Genomic DNA, 27,326 nt, shown 5'->3' with positions numbered 1-27,326 from the left:
TTTCCTTTAATGGGTCACTCGCAAACGGCTCACCACGCCCCCTTTAACCCAATAAAATTGGGTTAAAAGTGGAGTGGTGTGGGGTTACTGACTGGCCTACGGCTCCCTAATATACATTTAATAGAGAGCCGTTCAGGAGCCAGAAGAGCCGGCTCTTGTTAGTGAGCTGAGCCTAATGAGCCAGCAGACTAAGATCTAAGTAATTGCCATCACTAATACTGATAGTACGTCCTATAATCCCAGTGTCTAGTGAACTGGGGAGACGGCCTGCATACCACTGCTGTTGTAGGTGATGACTGCCACACAGCGGCAACTCCTAGAATCACACCTTCACCATACAATAAGCGAGAGGTTTGTTTCCATTCGCCACTGTACTTCCCGCCAGGAAGTGTCCACATCACTGCCTGCGTGGGCCTCATCAAGACATTCGCCATTACTGCCTTAATAGTATTACGCTTATATATATGAAGTTAAATTAGGTTTACCCTGGTATAACTATTGCGCTTTGTGAGGCGATATATTACCCGGCGAGTCTTTCTTGCTGTACTCATAATTCGGGCAATGCGTAGGACACCTTGAACGGAGACACAGGAACACGGGCGGCTGAGGACCCCGTTGCTGTGCGCCGAGTGTTGTAGCTGCTGTGGCGGTTCTGTGGTGTGAAGTTTCGGGCTGTAGTGACGGTGTAGCGAGCAGTCAGGTCCGGTGGTGTGCGGGGCAGCCATGAGCTCGGTCGGTGTGATGTCTCCTGCCGCGGCGGCAGCTAATGACTACTACGAGGAGGAAGAGCTGGAGAGCGCGGACGAGGAAGATGACCGCAGCTTCAGGGGCCGGGAGTCTGATGAAGGTATGAAGGAGCAGTGTGTAGCGCTCCCGCCTGCTTACTGACTGTTTCTCCTATAGACGAGATGTACCTGTACAGGAAGCACAGTATACAGCTGTGTGGTGGAGGGGGCGCAGGCGGTATACAGCTGTGTGGCGGAGGGGGCGCAGGCGGTATACAGCTGTGTGGTGGAGGGGGCGCAGGCGGTATACAGCTGTGTGGTGGAGGGGGCGCAGGCGGTATACAGCTGTGTGGCGGAGGGGGCGCAGGCGGTGTACAGACGTGTGGCGGAGGGGGCGCAGGCGGTATACGGCTGTGTGGCGGAGGGGGCGCAGGCGGTATACGGCTGTGTGGCGGAGGGGGCGCAGGCGGTATACGGCTGTGTGGCGGAGGGGTCGCAGGCGGTATACGGCTGTGTGGCGGAGGGGTCGCAGGCGGTATACGGCTGTGTGGCGGAGGGGTCGCAGGCGGTATACGGCTGTGTGGCGGAGGGGTCGCAGGCGGTATACGGCTGTGTGGCGGAGGGGTCGCAGGCGGTATACGGCTGTGTGGCGGAGGGGTCGCAGGCGGTATACGGCTGTGTGGCGGAGGGGTCGCAGGCGGTATACGGCTGTGTGGCGGAGGGGTCGCAGGCGGTATACGGCTGTGTGGCGGAGGGGTCGCAGGCGGTATACGGCTGTGTGGCGGAGGGGTCGCAGGCGGTATACGGCTGTGTGGCGGAGGGGTCGCAGGCGGTATACGGCTGTGTGGCGGAGGGGTCGCAGGCGGTATACGGCTGTGTGGCGGAGGGGTCGCAGGCGGTATACGGCTGTGTGGCGGAGGGGTCGCAGGCGGTATACGGCTGTGTGGCGGAGGGGTCGCAGGCGGTATACGGCTGTGTGGCGGAGGGGTCGCAGGCGGTATACGGCTGTGTGGCGGAGGGGTCGCAGGCGGTATACGGCTGTGTGGCGGAGGGGTCGCAGGCGGTATACGGCTGTGTGGCGGAGGGGTCGCAGGCGGTATACGGCTGTGTGGCGGAGGGGTCGCAGGCGGTATACGGCTGTGTGGCGGAGGGGTCGCAGGCGGTATACGGCTGTGTGGCGGAGGGGTCGCAGGCGGTATACGGCTGTGTGGCGGAGGGGTCGCAGGCGGTATACGGCTGTGTGGCGGAGGGGTCGCAGGCGGTATACGGCTGTGTGGCGGAGGGGTCGCAGGCGGTATACGGCTGTGTGGCGGAGGGGTCGCAGGCGGTATACGGCTGTGTGGCGGAGGGGTCGCAGGCGGTATACGGCTGTGTGGCGGAGGGGTCGCAGGCGGTATACGGCTGTGTGGCGGAGGGGTCGCAGGCGGTATACGGCTGTGTGGCGGAGGGGTCGCAGGCGGTATACGGCTGTGTGGCGGAGGGGTCGCAGGCGGTGTGCAGGTCTAATACATGGTCCCTGACATGTCATAGTAGTTGTGCCAAGATGACATCTTATCAATAATGCGTAATAGTATCTGATTGGTGGAGGTGTGATGGGTTGGAGCCCCTTACTGATCACTAGGAGTGGTATCCCCTCCATTTATATCTATAGGACTGTCCCAGATTTCAGAGTATGGTTCTCTATCTCCAACAACAATGCCACACAAACATCTGTGACATGGAACGTGTGCTGTCCAGATTTTCCTGACAGACCGCAGTGCAGAGGCCGGGATTACAAGCTTCACAGTGATATCTGACATATACAGTCCCTGAACATGAGTATAGTTCCCTTTGTTGCTCCGTCCCCAGCAGTGGGGTCAGTACCGGCATTTTATAGACTAAATACGTTCGTGTGCCACTGACCTTCTATACAGTGACAACCATCACCCCACTAGCACCAGCTGTAAAGCCACTAATCTCTCCTATTTAACCCCTTTGACACCATGACCAATGATGACAGGTCTGTACACCTGCGTTGCTGGCTGTACCAATGGTTGTCTTAGCAGCTGGGGGTCTCCATACAAGCCTGCCATTGTGAATATTAATAATAACGCCAAAATGATATAAAAAATTGTATTTGAGTCCTGGAGGGGGTTAACTTTAATGCTTATAATTCTGCTGCCTGAATTGGCTAGGGAAGGGGGGGGTGTATTATTTGTATGGTGGCTTCTCTGTCACCTCACCTCATGTCTTACTGTTCCTCCCTCACAAAGAAAATAGCAGATTGTTTACAAATTTGTAAACAAAGTGAAATGGGGCTGATGTTTTCGCTTCTTCCTAGAAATTATTGGGAACAATGTTGCATGTGTGTTACTTCTGTAACAGACCTTGCCAATATAATCTTTTTTTTATGATTCATGCAGAGTTACATGACATTTGCATGTGTGAATGTAGAGTGCCTGTCACATTAGCCAGTAAATGTTCAGAAGAAGTTTTGCGCAGTTTCCTGGCTTTACCGACCCAGCTCCCTTAAAATGAACTGATTTTCTAAGTTGAGTGCTGCTCATGTAGTCACGGCCAGATTAAAGGGAACTTGTCATCCAGAAGGTAATTTTTACATGATGACAGGTACATGATGATAGCCTCTGGCATCTTGATTTCAAAAATGGCTTACCAGGCTCCTTGGTGAGTCCTGGGAAGGGAGGAGTTCAAATGGCACAAGTCATCTTCTCCTCAATGCCTCTTCTCACCGGCAAGAAATTCTCATCTGTATTGACCAAACAGACTCGCGCCAGCATTGTAGACAGGAACAAACATGTACAACAAAGACAATTTTTCAACATGCCAGAGGCTATTGAAACCTGTCGTTATGTAAAAATGACCTTTCTGATGACAGTTTCCCTTTAAGGTGGCTTTCACACTGTCAGAGGATCCACTTCTGGTTTTAGCTTCAAACACTGATGCAAAATACTGATAAAATACAGAATGTGTGTAAAAGTGGCCTAAGACTAACCGTGTGCAGGTTACTTCCATCTCATATAGTGATGTCCCTTTGGTAGGGAATACCATCTCTTTAGGAGTTTGGGGGCAGCAGCTGATCCACTGCTTCAGTCTTTCCCTGTTAACATACACTGCTGGACATCTGCCATGCAGGAGAGCCGCTCTATTCACAGCAAGCAGCAGTGTCCTGCACAGTTGGGTGGTCCCGTGTGCTACTTGAGAAGAGATCTGGCTTTTTGGCCCCTCATTCTCAGGATTTATACAATCCCCACCTCTGATGTTTTGTCATTATTCTAATACTTTTCATGGTTTGACAACACGTTTAAGTCTCTATTGACATAATTTAGTTAAATATTTATTTCTGTATCTGTTTTTCATTCAAAAGCAGCGTAGAGGCTGTTTCACACTATCTGTGATCAGCCTGTGATTATGGACATTGCATAATCCTGTGTAATGGCTGACCACACCGCTGGGGAAGGGATTCCTTGCATCATATCGATATATGATGTAAGGAGTCCCTGATTCTCTGCTAATCAGCAGCTCTGAAACGGTTATCGATACAACATACATGCATTGTAGTGTATATGTGGTTTAAAGGAAATCTATGCAATCAATGGAAATCTAATGCATTTTGAACCAAACATACCTTGAGAATGATGTAGCTCCTGAACTGAGTGGTTTTGCTGAAAAAACAATGATAAAACTTTGATAATGATGCTCTCCTCGTCCTAATTATGCACTGCTCCAGCCTTGTCCCGCCCAGCATAACCTGAGAATGTCATCACTGTGTTTTCCCTGACAGGCAGAAGTTATCTATCGCTGCACAATCACCCTGCTGCTATGTATGAGTCATCCAGCTCAGGTTGATTAGTTTAGAATCCAGATGCAGACGTATGGGGAAGGGGGGGGGGGGGGGGTGGTGTCACAGTTGTGCCGTAAATAAACTCCCCTTCTGCGCAGATGCAGGTAGGAGTTTAGAAGGGGTGGCAGAACAATTTGCAACTCTTGAGAAAAGAAAAAAAACTCAAACAATCAACAGACTTGCATGTCTGATATATCTTCCTTTAAAATGAATCAAACAAACCCAAAATCCGGAAAAAAAGGGCACAAATATCCAGACTAAAGGTAAATGACCCCCAGTGAGTGACCATCTGGTATATAGGGTGAGAGCTTGCAATCTACAAGGGAAGGAGGAATTGTATTGGAAGTTGGTTGAAGATCACACAAGAGGGGAACAACTAATCTCCTTGTTCAGAGGTGTACATAGATGGGGATATGGTGGGCCACCTTGTATGCATTGCTAATATTCATTAGCCTGGTCGAAGTGGCCACAATTAATATCTTCATGTTCAATAACAAACCATTACTTTTCACATGCTTGTTTCTTCCTACTTAAAAATATATAATGTGCTGCACCACTGTTCTTGCTTGTTTTCTCTACTGCTACATATTGACTTTTTATTTATTTTTTTCATTTTAAAGATACTGAAGATGCAAGTGAGACGGACGTAGCAAAACATGATAATGTGGACTATGTAGAAATGAAAGAACAGTATGTATATTTAATATCAATGTGCCTAACTTTACATGTCTTTATGTAATGTCTCATTGAAGTTTTGTTATATAGTCCACTGAATGATCTGCTAAAGCCATGTGCAGCGGAAGAGCTAGTAACAATGTATGATCCAAGTCCTAGACATTTTTAATGGGGCAGACACCTCTGTTATCTGCTACCTTAACACCTAGCTGCCAGTTTATTCAGAGCATTAGGACTTTCTACAGAGTTACTGAAGAGCAGCTATACATATAACATGCTCCTCCTGCATACTGTTGATGCTGGAGTGGTATTTTCATTTTCTAACACTGGGAAGTACAAGCTTTTTAACCCATTTCCTGCCAAGGGCATATCTTATATGACCTCACAGGGTGGCCGAGGACATATGAGACACATCCTTGTTTCTAGGAGCCATAACTTTTAGGGTATAACTGTAAAGTACCGTATATACTTGAGTATAAGCCAACCCGACTGTAAGCAGTGGCCCCCTAATTTTGCTACATATAACTGGGAAAACTTATTGACTCGAGTATGAGCCTCGGGTGGGAAATGCATTGGTCACGGCCTCCTCTAGTAATGAAATACTGATGCAGCCCTCCCAAATAATGAAACGTCCTTTAGCCCCCCTAATGATGAAATGCCGTAATAATGAATTGCTCTGCAGCTCCTGGGTGTTTATAAGAAATAAAATTCCAGCGTGTATATCACACTCTTCATCTATAAACAAAGTTGACAGTGCATAGCTTGGAAGGTAGACCAACTTCTATAGATATTTTGCTAGTGAAGTACTTCTGAAACCAGTGTTACTAATGAAAAGATAAAGTAAAGCAACAATGCCACATTACATCATAAGGAAGGTCTTGTCCATCATTGGTGCACAGTCCAGATGTGGCTACGGGACCTCAATGCACGTTTTGCTGGTGGCTTCCTCCGGTTTAGTCTTGAGAAAATATAGAATTTCCACAGTTTTTGACTTTAACTACTGTGCATTTGTGTTTTCTTGAAGGTAAATAATCTAGGAAAATTGTATTTCTAGTGTTAATTTTTATTCATTGTTCTGTGTAAGCAATTATGAGGTCAGCCGCAATAGTTTTGGCTCTGCCCATAGTCCTACTATAATAAATATGTACTTAAGAATGGTACTGTTAATTTGTATACAAGTATACTTGGCTTATCATTTTGGATATTTTCTTGGCAGGATGTATCAAGATAAACTGGCCTCTCTCAAGAGACAACTGCAACAGCTTCAAGATGGTGAGTATTGGGATTATCTTCATAAAGCCCTGTGTTGCAATAAATGTTTCTCAGGAAGTTTTGTCTATGAACACATCTCTAGTAACCAACTATGAACCACGTTTAAAACAATGGAACGAAGGGATTCTCTTTGCCACTTTATAATTGATTCATGGTTATTCATTGTATCATATTGCATTACTGCATTCACAACTGTCTGTGTGGGTGAATATATAAGAGGTGTGTGTGACCACCAGGGAGTTTTTATTTGAGATATATATATACACATACAGTATTCCTCTTACAGTTCATAACATACAGTACAGGAAGTCCCCGAATTAAGGATACCTGACTTGCAGATGATCCCTAGTTACAGACAGATCCCTCTGCCCACTGTGACCTCTGGTGGAGCTCTCTGTAGGCTTTACCATAGTCCCAGGCTGCAAAGAGAAGCTGTAAGGTGTCTATAATTAAGTTTCATTGATAATCCTTGGCCACATGACAGAACAGTTTTGAAAATCAAATTGTCACTGGGACAAAAATTTGTCTGGAGTTACAATCATAACATATACCTGTTCAGACTTACATATTAATACAGACAGTCCCCAGGTTACATGCAAGATAGGTTCTGTAGGTTTGTTCTTAAATTGAATTTGTATGTAAATCTGAACTATATACTTTATAATTGTAACCCCAGTCAACATTGTTTTGGTCTCTATGACAATTGGATTTCAAAAATGTTTTGTTGTCATAAGAACCGACATTAACGATAAATCTTAATTGCAGACACGTTTGATAAATATTACAGTTGATCATTGTAGCCTGGGCCCGAAGTACAGTAAATTTACCAACATCCAGAGGTCTGTTTGTAACTAGGGGTCGTCCATAAGTCAGGTGTTCTTAAGTAGGGGACCACCTGTACCGATCTTGTACGTATCCTGGGAACTGCCTGCATGTAGAAACTATAGAAAAGTGGGCATTCCCGTCAGTATAAATCCTTGTAACACATAGTTTATATTGTATAAAGTGTCATGAGAGAACTTCACTTCAGAAAAAAACATCTCTATAGATCTAGAAGTTCAAAACATTGGATCTGCAATTGGGATGACATTTACTGCCATAATACAAAATGCTGCTTTTATTATTACAACATTTTACCATTTGGTGGTCCAATATGAGAAATATTTGTTGAAATCTCCTCACATCCAATATCTTACTGCTTATAGTAAATAGCAACAACTGGTTTTGTTTCTTTGAAACAGTGTTAAATACTATAACATCTCCATATATGATTTTTTTTTTTTTTTTCTTTTAGGTACACTACAAGAGTACCAAAAGCGCATGAGAAAGTTAGATCAACAGCATAAAGAGAGATTAAGGAATGCTGGTAGGAACCTATTGAATTAGTCAAAGGGAGAAATCATCCGTTTGTTTTAAAGTATTTCTTAGTTTGAGCCAGTGGAGAGGCTTTCTTACCAGACATAGTCTAAGATGTAGCCGGACTTTAAAAAATATATTTTGGGGGGGGGGGGGGGTTGTTTATTTCTCATGACTGGAGCATGCATCAAAACGTTTTCTGTACATCACCACAAGTTAGTTGCACACTGTTGCTGGTATATTGGTCCATTCCTCCACGCACACCTCTGCTAGAGCAGTGATGTTTTGGGGCTGTTGCTGGGCAACACAGAATTTCAACTCCCTCCAAAGGTTTTCTATGAGGTTGAGATCTGGAGACTGGCTAGGCCACTCCAGGACCTCGAAATGCTTCTTACAAGGCCACTCCTTTGTTGCCCTGGTGCTTTGGATCATTGTCGTGCTGAAAGATCCAGCCATGTTTCATCTTCAATACCCTTTCCGATTGGAGGAGGCTTGCACTCAAAATCTCATTCTGGCCCTATTCATTCTTTCATGAACACAGATCAGTGGTACTGGTCCCTTTGCAGAGAAACAGCCCCTTGTCTTGATGTTGCCACTTCCCATGCTTCACATTAGGTCTGGTGTTTTTTGGATGCAACACAGCATTCACTCCCCTCCAAACACAACATTTTGTGTTTGGACGTGTTGGAACATCCAAATGCTCTCTAGCAAATTTTAGATGGGCCGGATATGTACTGGCTTAAGCAGGGGGGCGTCTGGCACTAAAGGATCCTGGCGGCGTAGTGTGTTACTGACAGTAGCCCAGCTTTCTGCAGATCATTCACTGGTTCTGCATTCATGGAGCCTTCCTCTTCCTCTTAAAGGAAATCTATCATCACAGATCTACCTAATTAAACTATTAGTACGACAGAAGCTTGTAAAAATTTTACTTTTGATATATACATATTTTGTCTAGAGGCTACTGGGGCCTGGCTTCTTTTGACCCCTCCGACCAGCTTCTGTTCGGCAAGCAGCCACTCCTCTTCGAAGCTGGAGTTCTGCACATGGGCAGCAGCTCCGGCTTCTCAAATAAGTGCTTGCAGCTACAGTGACGCAACCTCGTTTATGAAGCTGGTGCGACTGCTCATGTTCAGAACTTCAGTTTTTCAGATGAGTGCGTGCAGCTACAGCGAGCTGCACGCTGAAGAGCTGGGTAGGATTATATCGAAAGAGGCAACTGGGGCGTGGAGTAGCTGTAGCTCCTGCTCCATTGTGTGGCTAATCCACACCCAATAGCCTATAGACATATTTTGCATACATCAAAGCTAACATTTTTACAAACTTTTGCCAAACTAATAGTTTAATCAAAGATACTATAAGACTGGGGCAGACTAAAGGAACCTGCAATCGGATCTACTTACTTAGGTAGATCTGTGATGGTAGGTTTTCTATAACTAAATAGGCTTTGATTATACTTCAAATGTACAAAGCAGCAGACCTGTTCTCCCTTACAGTTGGAAACAAACAAGAGACTGTGGGTCTGTGTGTGACACTTGGCAATGTTTTCATAGAAAGAGGCTGAATAATTCTCGCTGTAAGGGTGCACTCACGAGGCTGTCTGGGGGGATGTATATGCGGCCTCATATACGTCCCCATAGACGGCAATGGCGGCCTGGCCGTGGTACACGGTTTGTGCAGTCCTCCTGCTCTCCAGCGCACAGCGGTATGTGTAAATGTACCCTAAAGCAAATTTGACAGCTGTACTCTCAGTATTGTGGTTATCATGTTTTTTTTTTAATGATCTTATTATTTAGCAAACCATGCATTTACTGTGTCGCAGGTGTGTAATTTACTTTATTTAATATTTTCCAGATCTTTTCTTACAACTAGAGGTAAGTGACACTTTTTCTCCATGGTGGAATTCCAAACATCTTTCTTATTACTGTCCTATTACTATTTATAGCAATGAACTCTCTTTTCAGACTGAGCAGGTGGAAAGGAACTATATAAAGGAGAAGAAAGCAGCTGTGAAAGAGTTTGAGGACAAAAAGATTGAACTGAAGGAAAACTTAATAGCGGAATTAGAGGAAAAGAAGAAAATGATTGAAAATGAGAAATTAACAATGGAGTTGACAGGAGGTACGCTCAGTAGGTCTTTCCATCTTATAAAGTATCCTCTTTTTTTAAGGATACATCAATGGCGGTCCACCTCATGGCCCCCTAGCTGATCTTGGGAAAGACAGGGTTGCATTGATTATTTGCGTCCCCTCCTAAAGTTTTTCTTGCTTCCTGGCCCCAACTGCATCCGTCCTACTTTGCTTGGGGCCACAGAGGTTGGACTGCCATCTATGCCGGCCCCCTTTCCTTGTTGTAGCTTGCATTTCAAATCCTGACATATTGCATGCACCCTTTGCAGGTAGAGACTAAAGAGCTGAAACCGATTCTTAATGTAAAGGAGACTTTTCTATAGTATTTCATTATAGAAAGTCTAGACTGGGTATAAGTTGCTGTTAGTCAATTGTCATTGACAGATTAAATTGTAGAAGGATACCCACTTCTAATGCAATTGACAGTGTATTTATTGTATTTCTGTGACATCCGCAGAGTTGAAAATTAATCACCTTTTTTTCCCCTCGCTGAATTACTTGCTATGGGTAATGGTTAGTTACATATATGATTATACATGGTGTGAATATCCTGTGGAACTACCCTTAAAGGGTGGTGACAAGTGTAACCATTCCCTAACCACAGGAAAGGGGATAACAATATGACCAAATACTGGCAGCCCCATTGTTCACAAGAATGTAGCATGTGCCCTGTCACTCGATTCAATAACATTTGATTGGTCTGATATTAGTGAGCACTGATAGTGCTGGAGATAGATGGGCACTGTACTTGTAAATTTCTAGAGCATCTTGTAGTATTGATTCTTCAATACACAACCCCCATTCTCATGTTTGATGGAGGTCCCCACAGTCAGTTTGCATTGTACCGTAATTCTAGAAATGTGTTCCCTACCTTTGTTTCAGAATATTTATTCAATAGGTTTATATGATTAGTATGTCACATAGTAGTGTAGGAGAATTGTTACAAAATGTGTTTCTCTTAACAGATTCTATGGAAGTCAAACCAATCATGACTCGAAAACTGAGACGTCGACCAAATGATCCTGTACCAATCCCTGACAAGAGAAGGAAACCAGCTCCTGATATCCTTTACATACCAGGCTTTGATGTAAAATCTTTACAAATGACAAAACTATTAGTATATTAAGATGGGAAAATTACTGTGGATTTACTGGTGGCGAACCCACAGCAATTAACATTGGCAGCTTAGTGTATGAGATTTACCCAGCAAGTGTAGAATCCCTAATTGTGAAATTCGATCTTTGACAAATTGAAAATCTAAAATTTATTTGATCTTTTTATAGTGATTTAATGTATCTTTGTAGGATTACCTCCTCACTAAAATAGGGATTTTGGCCCCGTTGTCAATTCTTAATAGAGTAGTATGTGCTTTGAAGGACCACCACTCCATGATAGATGTATTCTAGAGGTCCTACAACAATCCGCATCCTATTGGAAGTCCCCAGCAGTGGATACTCTAGCGATCATGCATTCATCATCAATTCTGTGAATCAGAGCGAAATGTTTTTTAAAGGAAAAAATCCTTTAATAGTGTTGATTTGAACTAAATTGTTAGATTACAAGCATGTGAAAATGAACTGTAGTAATCTTTCCTGCCTGCGGGTGGAGCCAGAACTGCACGGCTTTGATTATGCAGAATTTCTGCTTATATGTTAATCCATAGCATTTAATGTTATTAATGGTTTTTATTCATTTAAAGGTCATGGCTTTAAAATGAGCCCATATATGTACATGTACACATGACATTTAAGGCAGTATTTTAATTCTGGAATTAATGGGTCACTAAAATCCCTGCACTCTCTTAAAGGAGGCCATCTCACAAAGTACAATATGATTGCAGCTCTACTCCTGATTAATATGGTGTTGGTTTGTTTGCATGTTTGCCTGACAATAGGGCAATGTACAGAAAATAAGCTTTTATACTCCTTTTCTAGTCTCCATGAGGTCATTTATTAATCAATGCCACCATAAATTGTAAACCTAGCCTGAACTTCTAGCCTGAAATTATGTAGGCTCCCCTGATAAACTCTTAAGACTTGTAGTCATTGTTGTGATGAAGAATCCTTTAGTTATACACCAACTACTGCCCTTGCTATGTAACACGGAGTGTAGTATTGCAACCTGTTAACCTTTCTTTTCCTTAACACTTGCACCCCAGCTGAATTATCTTCTCACAGATGAACAAATCATGGAAGATTTGCGGACACTTAACAAGGTGATTAAGAGTCACTATCCCTTTGCAGTTATCATTATGTTCAATTTATTTTTAACAGTTTTCATTTTATTTAAATTGTGGGATATTATTTTTGTACAATGAGCAAAATATTAGTTTTTCTTAATGTAAAATGCACCTGTACTGTACTGGTCCAGTCCTGCATTATCCCTAGTACACTCTATACCACACTTGGGCTACCTTGTACACGTGTGCTGTTCTTGGGCCACAAAAACGGATCTATAGTGTGTTTTTCAGGTCTGTATGTCATCCGTATGACATACAGATACTTTATGAAGACATTCATGTGCATGGGTCCAGTGAAATTAACGTTTTTTAATCAATTAAAAAAAAAAACCGGTGGCACATCTACTAATACAATGGGGGAGATTTATCATTAGGCAGTATTTTGAGGAATTGCCTGTGTTACACTGGCAGGTTTCCAACAGTCTGATTTTTAGTCCGGTGTTTGTGCAGTGTTAAATGTGACTGTGATACATCAGCTGTATGTGCGTTATGCCAATAGACTGCACCAGTGGCATATATGTTTAACATATGCTCGATTCCTGCCTTTTTGCAAAGTTTTTGCACGGGAAATTCTCAGATACCTCAAAACATAAAATTGAGCAAAAAGGAAGTCCTGTAGTAGACATGGACCCACGTACACCACCTCCTATGTCGTGTAGTTTTGCTATTAAATTTGTGTTCTTTTGAAAATTCACAGTTGATAAATGTGGTGTTGCACACTCTGTGGTTTATTTTCTCCGCCGTTGCGTTTTTTCCTCGCTAAAAAAACCCCACAAAAATGTTTGCACAAAAATTTGCAACAATTATACGCCAAGAAGCTACGTAAGACTAGTGATAAATCTTCCCCAAGGTTTCTGTGCATATTTCGCCTTACATAATAATGAATTTTGAGAACAATTTTTTTTTTTCTTCAAATGTAATTTTTTATTTATTTTTTTCTCTCTAACAGTTAAAATCTCCTAAAAGACCCGGTAAGTTAAATCCTTTAAGAATATAAAGACTTGGTTTAGGAAATTTTATTAAGATCAGACCCCTTCACCATATTATAAATAAGACACATGGCTGTCCATGCATCTATAAGATTTTCTATTCTCATGTGTAATGATTAATGTGTCATAGACCAATAACCATACCCCCTTTTTAGTGGTGGTGCTGACAAAAAATACTACATAATGATGTTTTAATGAAGAACTAAAATGTACAAAATTATTAGCTACCACGCCGAGGCTACATTTGGGATAATTCCGACGGTACATTGTATGATGTGGTTTTCATAAACTTTATACGACATTGTAATCGTAGGCTTTTTACGGCATATACCTACTGTATTTAAGAATGACAAACCTAGTATATTCCACATACCCAATTATAATTTTCATATGATATTACCCTCTATGTTGTTTTGAGCATCCCTGGATATGTTGCAGTTTTGCACCCTTGCTTCATCCTTTTTAGGAATTTTATTATAAGTGTTTGCTAAGTTACTTCACCTATTGTGGTCTGTGATCATTTATTGTAAGATTTCTACAAATATAAAATGTTTGTTAGGGGTCCATTGTGTTTAGAATGCAGTCTACATATACGTACAAGATGGTTCAGTATAACTTGTAATGTTTAAAAAATGTGATTGTCCAAAAATAGTTATGTATTCCTTTATGCATCAGCTCACGCTGGTATTAAGAGTCTGGTAGGTGGTCCTGCTCAGTGACTGACAATCATCCATGTATAAGTGTGCACACACAGCCTTTCAGTTGCTTTTTAGAACCACACCTTAGACTCCCTAAACCCAGCCTGAGCTGAAATATATAGTACATTACTAGTTTTGGAGAATATTTTCTACAATGGATATCACCATGCTCATCTGCATTTTAAGTTCCCTTTAATAGTAGAACATCATAGAGGTGTTTGTTTTGCTATGTAATACAGAAGTGAGAGTTTAGATGTTACCTGTATGTTTCCTTTGCAGTATCACCCTCGACTCCAGAACATCTTCCAGCAACACAAGCTGAATCTCCTGCCCAACGTTTTGAAGCTCGGATAGAGGATGGAAAGCTATATTATGATAAAAGATGGTAATATATTTTTTTATATTTCATAACAACTATTGTTATTGTAGAACCAGAAGTGCCCTCTGCCAGGCGAGGCCAGTTTAGACCATGTATGCACAGTCAAATTTCAGCTAAAGTCTCTGCTGGTTTTCCAGCAGACACTATTGTAAATATGGCAGGTCAGGACGTTCATGACTCCTGCCTGCCCCGAGTTTCTTACCATATCCATGCTTCCACCACAGCTGTTTGTGCTTTTTTATAGTGGCTGCCACTCACAGGCCACTGAATTGGTATATTAATATAGTGAAGTCATAGTGGGCTATTGCAGGCTGGGCCATTTATGATTAATGACATGTCCGTTCGCTAGATATAAACGTGAAATCTGCTGTCCACCATCCATTAATAGGTTTGCCTACTAGTGCTTTTAGAATATTAGCAAATTCTTTTGTTATACATTACATGCCACATCTAGACTGGATGGAATTTGTTTTACCTTAGAGTGAACACTTTTTTGCTGTAAACACTTGGACCTAAACATTGAGAGTATTTTATTTTCTACCTTGAACTGATGCCATGATTTTTTTGTTTGTTTTGTTTGTTAAATCTTTCTTTTTCTCAAGTGTAACTGTAAAGTTATAATGATTTTACAAAATTATGTGATTTCCCCCTTTGAAAACAAACAGAATGATGCCTTCTTTGTGCTGCTCACACTTTTCTCCCCAAAGGACTGTCTGTCAGTCTATGCCCTAATGCAGAGGCCAGCTAGCTTGCCCACAGATCCCATGATGCCTTAGCATTAAATCCATTTTGTTTCCCACAAGTATATCATATTTACTCGAGTATAAGCCTAGTTTTCCAGCACAAAATTTGTTCTCAAAAACCCTAACTCGGCTTATACTCGAGTCAAGAAAAAAAAATTTGTCAAAACTCACCTTTCCGATGTCACCCGTAGGTCCTATCCTTGTTTCGATGCTCTGGTGCCACCGCTGGTCCTTCGGATCCTCTTCGGGTCCCCTTGCGATGCCGGCAGCTCACAAACAATGACTTCGGCCAACAGCTGACGTAATTGTGTGCCGGCTGAGCGCGAAGACCGGAAGAGGAGTGGAAGAATCCGAATAGGACCGAAGGACTCGAGGCAGCATCGGAGACAGACTGGGCAGGCTGTATACTACCGGGGGCTGGGCAGGCTGTATACTACTGGGTTTTGTTTGGGATAAAACCGCCTTTATTTAATCCTTTATGGCATCAAACAGGTAAGATACAGGTGGAGCGGTCAGGCTCGTCAATGCGTTTCCAGCACAGTTAAGTGCTCTTACTCATGAGTTAAGTCATGGAAACGCGGTGACGAGCCTGACCGCTCCACCTGTATCTTACCTGTTGGATGCCATAAAGGATTAAATAAAGGCGGTTTTATCCCAAACAAAAGCTGGATCCTGAAGTGTTTCTTGTGGATGTATTACCCTGCAGCGGGGAGGATCCGTGCTATGGAAAAAGACCTGCCACGATCTGGGTGAGCTGGAGATCAATCTTTATACATGTATACTACCTGGGGCTTGGCAGGCTATTCACTGGGAGGCTGTGACCAATGCATTTCCCACCCTCAGCTTATACTCGAGTCAATGGGTTTCCCAGTTTTTTTTGTGTTTGAAATTAGGGGTCTCGGCTTGGTAAATATATTTGCAGGTAGATTCCAGCACCACCATGTTCAGCCACTAGATGATGCCGGTAATACATAAACCAATTTAACTGAGAAAAATATTTGTTGCTTTTACTTTAAGAAAAGGGGTTTATACAGAGACATTACAGATTTCATATTGTTATATTATTTCTCTTTGCTTATATAGCAGTAGGAAAATCTTTTCCATGGTGCTGTACATTTGATCAAGGGTTATCACATACATGACATTAAAGGAAGCCCGCTATAAAGTTTATTAGCTATTAACACTGCTGCGTAGATCCCAGCAGTGTGGTTAAAACACTGTGTATAAGAAGCTCTGCTTCTTTAGTTTACTTCAAAAACTAGCTTTATACTATATTTATGCTAATGAAACCCAAGTTCTTCAAGGCGGTGTTACCATAGGCCAGTGATGGCTAACCTATGGCACTGGTGCCAGAGGTGGCACTCCGAGCCCTTTCTGTGGGCACTCAGGCCGTCACCATAGATGACTCCAGGTATCTTCCTGCAGTCCCAGACAGCCCAGGACTTGCTGTGCACAGAGGTATATTAAAGTGACAGCTCTACCTGGGACTATTTCCTGCTTTATTGGTGTCCTCATGGTGCTGGTATCAATGAAAACTGTGACATAGAAGGGAGTATAAATCACAAATTACATTTTTGTGTTGGCACTTTGCAATAAATAAGTGGGTCTATGTTGTAGTTTGGGCACTCGGCCTCTAAAAGGTTTGCCATCACTGCCATAGGCCTTCCAGGCATTCTGGTTGTTGCACGCCCCCTAGAGCACTTTTATCCACTCTCTATTTCTGTGTTAGAAATCTTGCAGCATCACTGACCTAATACTTAATGCTGCCACAAGATTTCAGGCAGAATGAGCAGGGAGCAAGAGAAGTTCTCCAGCGTGTGTGTAATAGCCAGAGTGTCTGTAGAGAAAAATATGGATCTAGTCGGCAGGATTTATATCCGTAAAACTGGCTGTAGCTTTCCTTTCCTAATGAGAACATATGCAAGTAAAAAAAGAGACAAAACCTGGATTGCTCAAGACATTGGGTCCTCCTGCATCTACTGACTTGCCTTCCAATCTCAAAAGTTGCATTCAAGTACAGAGATGAATTATACATTTGAAAAGTGTTTGCATCAATTTAAAAAAAAAAAAAAAAAAAGGTTATAAATGGATAGGTGTGTATTATATTAGAATGTATATCTATCAGTTCTCTACCAGATCTGCTTTGTTTGTACTATTAGTCTGTATGATGGTGAAATATGCACTGATGAATTATTTGCTAGCCGTGTAAGATCTATCTGCAGGCAGTTCAGCAATGTCTTATTCTGCTTCTTTAGTTGCAGGAAACTAAGAATGATCCCCAGCCAGTCTTGTTAGAAAAGCAGTGTCACGCTGTCCCTCTTTGTCTGCGGGTAAACAGCTGAGATTTCTCCCATAGTCCTGAATTGATTATTATTCTCTTGAATTGTTTAAGACATGGCGTTATTAGTATGCTTTACTCCCGTATTTCTCTTTTCCTCCTCTTCCCTGAGTAGGGACAGTATTTTGCTTTATGTGTGTTTGTATATATCAGCTATTTTTTACTTTTCCTCGTTCTAAGTGAGTTTTTATTATAGTTATCAATGCTGAGTAAGACCTTCTGCAGACAGCTTGTTCTAGACCAGGAGGATCTTAGAAGATTTTTCTATAGTTGATAAACATCAGTGAAAGTCCGTGATAAACAGCTGAGAAAAGGAAAGAAAAACGGACATGCAAGTAGCCGCATATAAAACAATGGGTCAATATGCTATTTGCTATCATGGATAGCATACAGATATGAAAAATGCTAGCCAGAAAAAAAACATAATAAAGAATTTCAATATAAATGGCAAAACTATACATATCTCCTCAGCTCCTCCTTTGTGATAGCATGTCGCCTGCAGTTTGGATCAGTGCTGTGGAATCTGAGTCTGAGTCAGTGGCGATTTTGGTGAAGTCGCCGTTGGACTAAAATTGACTGACTCAGTCTCTGCAAACCTACATTAGATTATAAAAAATATGAAATCTCCTTTAAATGTGTGTGTTTTAGTCATGATCTAAGGATTTGGGTTAGGAGTGAGCAACATTTATTGGCACTGCTCAACTTTAACGGGCAACATCAGTAACCTGCACCCTAGATGCATAAACAACCACAGTACAGCACAAATGAGGAAGAATGTTGGGGTGTGTTGAACACCCTTCATGGCATTTGCTGCTTCTATTCCAATTTGATGATCATCTAGTTGTATATACTATTTAATAGATAGACAAATGGCAGAGACCAGAGGGAATTTTCTTGAAATGAAGAAAGGTTCTCTTTAAACATCCTGTCACCGGGAACCACATGCACCGTACTATACCATACATGTTCCACTGATTCCTCTATCCGTGGGAATAGAGCCTGCATCCTTCTAAAAAAAGACTTTTATTGATGTCTTCTGTTCCAGTCATGGAGGTGGAGAACTGCAGTATAGTCTGTGTACCGCTCCCTCCTCACTGACACTGCTAACCCAGCCCCAGAGAGACGTGACTTAATAAAGACAATTCCTGAGGGCCTCATGAGGTTTATATCTCTTCGAATAGTCAGGTCTCTCTGAACCCCCACCTTTCTCAGGGAGTGTTTTTTGATGTAGGAGTGCTGAATCACAAGCCCGTGTGTGTGTTTCTTTCTCTCAAGTTCTAGCAAGGGATTCTGTTCAACTTCTTACTGCCCCAAATGGTGAAAGTAATGGGAGATATATACACTCACCGGCCACTTTATTAGGTACACCATGCTAGTAATGGGTTGGACCCCCTTTTGCCTTCAGAACTGCCTCAATTCTTCGTGGCATAGATTCAACAAGGTGCTGGAAGCATTCCTCAGAGATTTTGGTCCATATTGACATGATGGCATCACACCGTTGCCGCAGATTTGTCGGCTGCACATCCATGATGCGAATCTCCCGTTCCACCACATCCCAAAGATGCTCTATTGGATTGAGATCTGGTGACTGTGGAGGCCATTTGAGTACAGTGAACTCATTGTCATGTTCAAGAAACCAGTCTGAGATGATTCCAGCTTTATAACATGGCGCATTATCCTGCTGAAAGTAGCCATCAGATGTTGGGTACATTGTGGTCATAAAGGGATGGACATGGTCAGCAACAATACTCAGGTAGGCTGTGGCGTTGCAACGATGCTCAATTGGTACCAAGGGGCCCAAAGAGTGCCAAGAAAATATTCCCCACACCATGACACCACCACCACCAGCCTGAACCGTTGATACAAGGCAGGATGGATCCATGCTTTCATGTTGTTGACGCCAAATTCTGACCCTACCATCCGAATGTCGCAGCAGAAATCGAGACTCATCAGACCAAGCAACGTTTTTCCAATCTTCTACTGTCCAATTTCGATGAGCTTGTGCAAATTGTAGCCTCAGTTTCCTGTTCTTAGCTGAAAGGAGTGGAACCCGGTGTGGTCTTCTGCTGCTGTAGCCCATCTGCCTCAAAGTTCGACGTACTGTGCGTTCAGAGATGCTCTTCTGCCTACCTTGGTTGTAACGGGTGGCGATTTGAGTCACTGTTGCCTTTCTATCAGCTCGAACCAGTCTGCCCATTCTCCTCTGACCTCTGGCATCAACAAGGCATTTCCGTCCACAGAACTGCCACTCACTGGATGTTTTTTCTTTTTCGGACCATTCTCTGTAAACCCTAGAGATGGTTGTGCGTGAAAATCCCAGTAGATCAGCAGTTTCTGAAATACTCAGACCAGCCCTTCTGGCACCAACAACCATGCCACGTTCAAAGGCACTCAAATCACCTTTCTTCCCCATACTGATGCTCGGTTTGAACTGCAGGAGATTGTCTTGACCATGTCTACATGCCTAAATGCACTGATTGCCGCCATGTGATTGGCTGATTAGAAATTAAGTGTTAACAAGCAGTTGGACAGGTGTACCTAATAAAGTGGCCGGTGAGTGTATATTGGCAGGTGACCCCTAAGTACTAGTTCCATACCAGCATCATGTTTGTAGCAGTCATGCGAGGGAGGCAGGGCAGAGAACACTACATATACTGCACTCACAGGTGTGTTGCTTATAAGTTTACAAGCTGATTTTTTTAAAAAAACTTTGCAGACATGGAAAGGAACCATTTGGGGGATAAAGGCTATGCATTTTAATCCTAGTTTTTAATGAAGTCTTTATTTTGGGTGGGTTAGTTTGAATGGCAGGTTCTCTTTGGGCCTTCTATTCTATGATTGTGATTATCCAGTTTCACCAAAATTTAACTTGTCATAAATTCTAACATTTGTTGTGACATAGACTATGTAGTTTAGATCCAACAAGAGTGACACATTGTAATGATAATCCCTACATATCAATAATCCACAAAAATATACACATCAGATCCAATCATTCCCATTTCCCTTGATGAGATATTATAATCATATCTGTGATCAGAACTTGATTATAAGAAAATGAAGCTTCATTTAGTTAAAATTAAACTACATATTTTTTTGAGCGCTGTGAAGGGCTTTGCTCAGTTATGCTTGGTGGGCAAAATCAGTGTTGTAGAGACTCGTAGGATGCCATTGTACTTTACGCAGCCAAGAAGAGACAAATGGTGCTTAGTGGCCCAGTACTGGGCCACTGTCACATGAAGTGTCACATAAAGTGGCCTTCTATCAAAGCCTTTTGTTTCAGCAATGAGTCAGTAGAATTATCAAATGATGATACCAATCTTCTGATCTCTCACTTGTTGGTGAGACATATTCAGGATCGTCTAAGCTGCTCAATAGAATTGGGTGTCTTGAGAACCCTAAATACAATAACTATATAGGTGCCCAAGGTGTAACGCAAAGCAAACATTTTTCTTCCCTCTCAGCTTTTCTATTGCTCAGTTTATTCTACTTTTTTCTATAAAAATATATAGCTGATAACAACATTTTCTGTTTGGTGAAATACACAAAGGATAGTGCTAATTCCAATCCCTGCTATTTATCTAATAGTTTGTCTCTCAATTCATTATAGGTACCACAAGAGCCAAGCAATATACCTGGAATCCAAGGACAACACAAAAATCAGTTGTGTAATAAGTTCTGTGGGGACTAATGAGGTAAACTGTACACATGATAAAATAATCTCATGTTTGTATTATACATGAATTTGTATTATGTATTGTTTGTATAAACATATGTATTGATAATTTATTATTCTTGGTACTGCTCTGTTTTTGCCCATGTCTTTGTATGTGGTTTTTAGATTATTTTTTTTTTTAAACCTGATTACGGCTAATAAAGATTTGAAGATTTTTGGACTCTCTAGCCCATCTCTTGTTTGCTTATTTAACCCCTTAATGACTGCTGCATTGGGTTTTTACGGCGGACATTAAGTGTACTACTTCTGATGCGCTGCCTTTCTACGTCGGCTCGTCAGAAGAAGATTGCAGGACATCGGGTCCCGCAAGTGCTGGTGTCTGGCTGTGTCATCACAGCCCAGACTTGGGACTAACCCCCGGGAACAGAAAAACTCTGATCCCGGGTGTTTTAACCTGGAGTGTAATTAGATCTTCCCCCTCCTTCCCCAGCTGAACTTACGAGGTGATCCATTCTGCGGCAGCCCCAGGGTCCTGTGTGTGCTCCGAGGCTGCGGGGTCCTCTATTTGCCGGGTCTGCCTCCTGGCAGGACCCGACTGTAACTTACTGAGCAGCGTCCGTATGCTCAGTTGCTTACATTACACAACGCAATACATGTGTATTTCAGTGTGCAAGGGCTTGAAAAACCAATCGGAAGAACGCTTATTCAAGCACAAGTGTGGGAAAAAAAATTAAAAGCAATAATCATTTTATAATAAGGAAATAAAAGTCCCCTTATCACCACAGTTACATATGACAACCAAATAAAGTATATAAAACGCGGAAAAAAAATGCATATCTGGTATTACTGTGTCCTTGTTAATATGTACAATAAATCTAAACCAATATAAACCCGCACTGTGAATGGCAAAAAAAAAAAAGAAAGTTCTATAAAGCGATCAAAAAAAAGTTACGTCTCCTATATGATACGACTGTACAGAACAACTCTTCACAAAAAATAAGCACTCAACCAGATCTGACAAGAGAAAAAAAAGCGGAGTTATGCCTCGGAAAAGTTGTTGATTTTCTCCAATATTGGTTTTGCTCAGTAAAATTGAGTAAAGATGAAAAAAAACTAAATTAGGTATCACTGTAATCGCAGTGAACCAGAGAATAAAGATAAAATATTATTTTTACGTTGCAGTGAGCGGGAAAAAAAAGTGCTAAAAATCCCAAATAAAAATTGATCTTGTTTGTGTCCCCCTTGAAATAGTTAATAAAATCTCATGGATATACTATAGACCCCCAAAATGAATTATCTTTACATTGTATCTCATCCTGCAAATAAGCCTCCATCTGTTCACATTACCCAAAAAAAAAAAACACACATTTTATAGCCTGTACAATGTGACAAAGCAAATGTGCTCTGAATGGCGCTGCTTACATTCCATGCCCGGCCATGTGCCCATACAGCGGTTTTGTATATGTTTATGGACCCACTTTTCTTCCTATAGATGATCCTGAAACTTTTTTGACGTATGCAAAAAGAGGCCTCCCTTTTTTTTTTTTTTTTTTTCTTTTTTTTTTTTAAGATTAAATTGAAAAGTTGCTAATCTTTTTAATGCATAATACAATTACATAGTACAATTGCAATATATAGATGTTAGACTGAAGTTGACAATAAGCAGCCACTATTTCTGCAAACAAATCACAACCAGTTGCATTCAGTATTGGTGCACAACCTTCTTTCACACATTTAACACATTTAGATCCACTCTATTTACATGTCATGTACTTATTTGCCATAAGGTGGAAATTTCCTTTCTATCTAATGCACCTCGTTGTTCATCGAGGATCTCTGTCACTGCCTATTGCGATGCAGCTTTGCCGACATCTGGCTTTGGTGATGCAGAACATAATTATTAGGTCTAAAAGTTTTTGCAGACTATGGTTTTATTGAGAAACATTGCTTCTAAAAATGTAAGAGGAAAAAGTTAAAAGTTAAAATTTGATTTAAAAATTTGACCCACGGATTCCTGTTAAGGCCCAAGTTGTCTGATTTGATGTAAATTATCTACTTTGGACCATTGCAATTCCTCAATGCGCAAAATTTTGTGTTATTGTTGCAGATTTGGGTGAGGAAAAGCAGCGACAGCACAAAGATGAGGATATACCTCGGACAGCTACAGCGAGGTTTGTTTGTTATCCGCAGAAGATCAGCAGCTTGAAACCCAACAAACTCTTCAAGTGACATTTCTCTTTAAAAAAAAAAAACGTAATCCACAACTGAATGAGAGTTGTCTTCACTGACCAGTGCAAGAGGAGTTCAAAATGTGACTGCTGAACAACTACTACAATGACGTTTGTAAGATGTTTCTCGACTCCATCGACGACCAGTGGAGTACAAGACTTCAAGAAAATGTTGGTTAGGATGGACCTGTTCTTTACCGTAGATGAAGCAGAAGGTTCTCCATTACCTTATCCCAATATTAAATCACGTAAATTGTAGCAAAGAAATGACAGAAAGCTTGTCCAAGCTGTAGAGTGGATTTTGTGGCGTAATAACTGATATAAACCAGAGGCAAAATGACCCGAGCTGTGTAATTCCAACCAACCTTTGGGTTAACTCATGTTTGCCTCTTAGCTGTCCTCTACCAGCCTGGATTCATAATGGCTTGCAAGAGTCCAAACAGGAGGTTTTTTTTTTTTTTGTAGACCTTATTTTTATATAAAAATAAAAGCTACAAGTGTTTTGATGTTAAAGATGTTCTGCAAGCATTTCAAAGGTGTAGATTGGTCTACAAAGGTGGCACTGAATTTCTACTCCTCCGTATTGAAAACTGCCTAACCAAAATACAGGGGGAATATAGTTGTATAATGTCAGCATCGTCCTACCCCAGCATGATACAGCGCAAAGGTGAAAAATATAAATAAAATTTTAAGGTATGGAAATCCTTAGCGTTTTTCAAAGTGTTAGCAAAAAATATGTGAATCTGTTTATGATCAGGTAACGGTCATACAGATGCACCGCTCTTCAATGAGCTCAGAAAGTCTTGCACCCCATTGTGTCCATCAAACTGCTCTGCTTGCTGTACACAATTGGCAGAAACTATATCGGAAAGTTTTATAACTTTTCATTACAGAAACCATATCAATTATTTACTGAAAGTGCCCAAGCCCTTTAAAGTAGACCTGCCTGAGATCTTGTCTGTGTCTACATGTGGACATAACTGTGGAACATCTTTTCTCATTACTGCCTCATATGGTTCTCCAGTATATTTATAAATAAATCGACAATTGGGTGTTATCTTTCTACTATTACAATGGGATCCTTAAAGGGTTTTTCCAATTTATTTATTTTTTATTAAACAAACTCCTTACAGAGGCGATAATAAAAATGGATTAGCTGCAGCAATTCTATACACACTACCTCATGTCTGGAGAAAGGTATATAGACTGGGATGATATCTATTTGAAGCATAACTATTTTTATATTATTGACTGCTGTTTGAAAACCAATGGCGGCAGAGAATTCTTTTAGGGTACCTGCACGCTTGGTGTAATACCTGCAGATTTTCCACTCAGCAATTAATTGTTGTGTAGGAGCAGTGTAATACTGAAGCAGTGTAGTGCTTGGGATTGATGACAATCTCCTACACACTTTTCCGATAAAAATCTGCTGCGAAAGCTGCAATCACCTATGGATTTATGATCTGCTGCAGTTAAATGACTTGTCACTTATTGGTGCAGATCATGGTGCCAAAATGGCTATGAGATTATTGCTTACTTACCCTTACACTGCGTGTGCATGTGCGCTTAGGGTTTCCTCACAGTGAGCAACTATTAAAGGAAATCTACTTACTCTGAAGTAGTTTCCTCACTGCATTGTCACCCGTAAATTGTTGTTTATGTCTCCTGGTATGCTGTCTATGTGAATAAAAATATTTTATTAATATGCAGAAACTCTGGGCGTGTAATTGCCTCTGCGGACTAAGGATATTCTACATACTCGTTAGGCCAGCAGAGGGCTTGGGCTATGAATACGCAGTGGCTCTCTTCGCATAACCCGCTTAAGCTGTGTGGGGGTCCAGAAGCTACTGTACATCCGCATGGACCCTCAAAGTGGCGTCCCTGTAGCGCTACTGAAAAGCCTTAGCCCACAGCTCGGAGAAGCTATTACATGCCCCGAGTAGGCTTGCCAACCAATAGTACAGCATGCCAGGAGATATAAATATGTGGACCTACTTCAGTAAGTAGATTCTGGACGGCAGATGATAAACATGATGTACAGAATCATTCAAATGTTTGAAAGAAACTTTCAGCTGTCAAATCCAGTCAAAACCATTGAAAGATTTCTTTCTTTTAGATGCAGCAAAGAACAAAATATATTTGTTTGTGAAATGGCTCTGTTCTTTTTTTTTTTTTTCCTTTTCATTTTGGAAAATGATTCCCATCTTTGCACATATGTATGTCTAATGCCATGAGTTTAAATCACAGCCATCTTTGCTATATAAATGGTGTAAACTGACTTACCTGCAGGGGGCATTATAACTGCAAAGCAGTGAAACATAATGTGCGAACAATGATATTACACATGTTGCAAGCCTTACCCCATAGACTTTTATTGGACGTGACTGTAACCCATTCTGTATTTAGAATATAGGGAGGCCCCAGGTTACATACAAGATAGGGTCTGGAGGTTTGTTCTTCAGTTGAATTTGTATGTAAGTCGAAACTATATATTTTATAATTGAAGTTCTAGACATTTTTTTTTTTTTTGCCCTAGTGAAAATTGGAGTTTCAAAATTTTTTGCTGTAATGGGACCAATGATTATCAATAAAGCTTCATTACAGACACTTTACAGCTGATCATTGCAGTCTGGGACTATAGTAAAGCATCCAGAGAGCTTCACCAGAGATCACAGTGGGCAGAGGGGGGTCGTCTGTAAGTCAGGTGTCCTTAAGTAGGGGATAGCCTGAATAGAGAAATTGGTATATCTATAATATTTCCTGGAGAAAATAAATAATTAAAGTTACTTGTGGAGGTAGGTTAATGAGTTCACTTACCTAGAACCTTACCTAGAACCTTCAGCTCTATCTACCTCTGGATTGCTCCATTGAGTCTACTGCGCAGTTTATCTGACTGAAGGCAAGTAAGATTTGGGTGTCTGAACTTTTATGTTATTATTCTGCTTGAATTCTACAATTCCCTTATATATTTCTTAACCATTACCAAAGCTGCAGGCCAATGCAGAGTAACTTCTTCAAGTTTATGCAGAGTAGCCACAGGAAATCCAAAATCCCTCCAGGGTCACCAAGAGACAAAGAATACCCTATGCACAGTCATGACTTTGGTTCTTGTCAGTGTTCATAAGCTTTTCGCTTTCCAGCATATATGAAGAAATTGCAATGAGTAAAGACTGTAGCATGCTACAGTTTGAGTGCTACAGCACCAAGAGCGCAACAGTGTGAGGACATGGCCCTCAGTGCACTTTGAGAAGCAGTATATGCAGGAAGAAGGAATAGTGTAAAAAAATTATACTTCTAAGCCTTTGTATTCAGCCTTTATTAGCATACATCCAAAAAACACCAAAAGAATCTAAATGTATGCGCCCAACCTCTGAGGAAACCTGGGATCTTTTGGACTACCAGAATTATGTACTGGATCCTTGGTATAAATATCCTTGTCCGGAGCCTATTTCATTTGATAGCTACTCCCTGCATTCTACACTGCAGGACCTGGAATATGCATAGTCATTTTTTTTAACCCACAACTGGATGAAATGACCTACCCCACAAAACGACACCATACTAGTCAGAAAAGTCATCCACGCCAACATCTGTTTTTGGAACAATTTTGATATTTGATACATTGGTGGCTTGTGTGTGTGTGTGTTTTTTTGTTTTGTTTCTTTTCAGTTTTTTAATGTTTGGTTTTTTTTTAAACTACAGAGCCATTTTTGCACACATTTTTCAGTCTTTGTAATAGTTTTGTATAGGATCATATAAAAATTTCAGTCGTTTTCCCCAAGCCTTATTCCAGATTTAGTGCTTCTACTACAATGTAATCATGTAGGATCTTTTAGAATTACATGACTAGAATTGGGTCACTTTTTATTTTGTTCAGACCTCTCGCTCCACCCCACAAATATGCTTAAAACCACTGCCAGAGTTCTGATGCCCCAGGATGTAGTACATTGATGCTAAATAAATACATAATCTACATTTACTGTATATTTCGGGCAATAATATTGATTAAGTCAATGTTTGTAAATAAAAAGTTTCCTATTA

The 27,326-nt window shown here is 41.4% G+C and overlaps 1 protein-coding gene across 1 annotated transcript; it reads left to right on the top strand.

Moving 5' to 3' along the window:
• The first annotated feature begins 367 nt into the window (after positions 1-367).
• SUDS3 (SDS3 homolog, SIN3A corepressor complex component) lies at positions 368-27,326 on the top strand. The gene is made up of 12 exons (XM_072142320.1): positions 368-847; positions 5,187-5,256; positions 6,458-6,513; positions 7,808-7,879; positions 9,721-9,740; positions 9,831-9,987; positions 10,961-11,056; positions 12,149-12,210; positions 13,184-13,205; positions 14,201-14,306; positions 20,992-21,076; positions 23,165-27,326. Exons 1-12 carry the CDS (start codon positions 724-726, stop codon positions 23,261-23,263), a joined length of 969 nt encoding a protein of 322 aa, XP_071998421.1. The 5' UTR covers positions 368-723; the 3' UTR covers positions 23,264-27,326.

This window comes from Engystomops pustulosus, chromosome 1 (assembly GCF_040894005.1).
Source record: "Engystomops pustulosus chromosome 1, aEngPut4.maternal, whole genome shotgun sequence".
Lineage (NCBI taxonomy): Eukaryota > Metazoa > Chordata > Amphibia > Anura > Leptodactylidae > Engystomops > Engystomops pustulosus.
The sequence above is the reverse complement of the archived record's forward strand: the minus strand, read 5'-3'. Positions and strand labels throughout refer to the sequence as shown.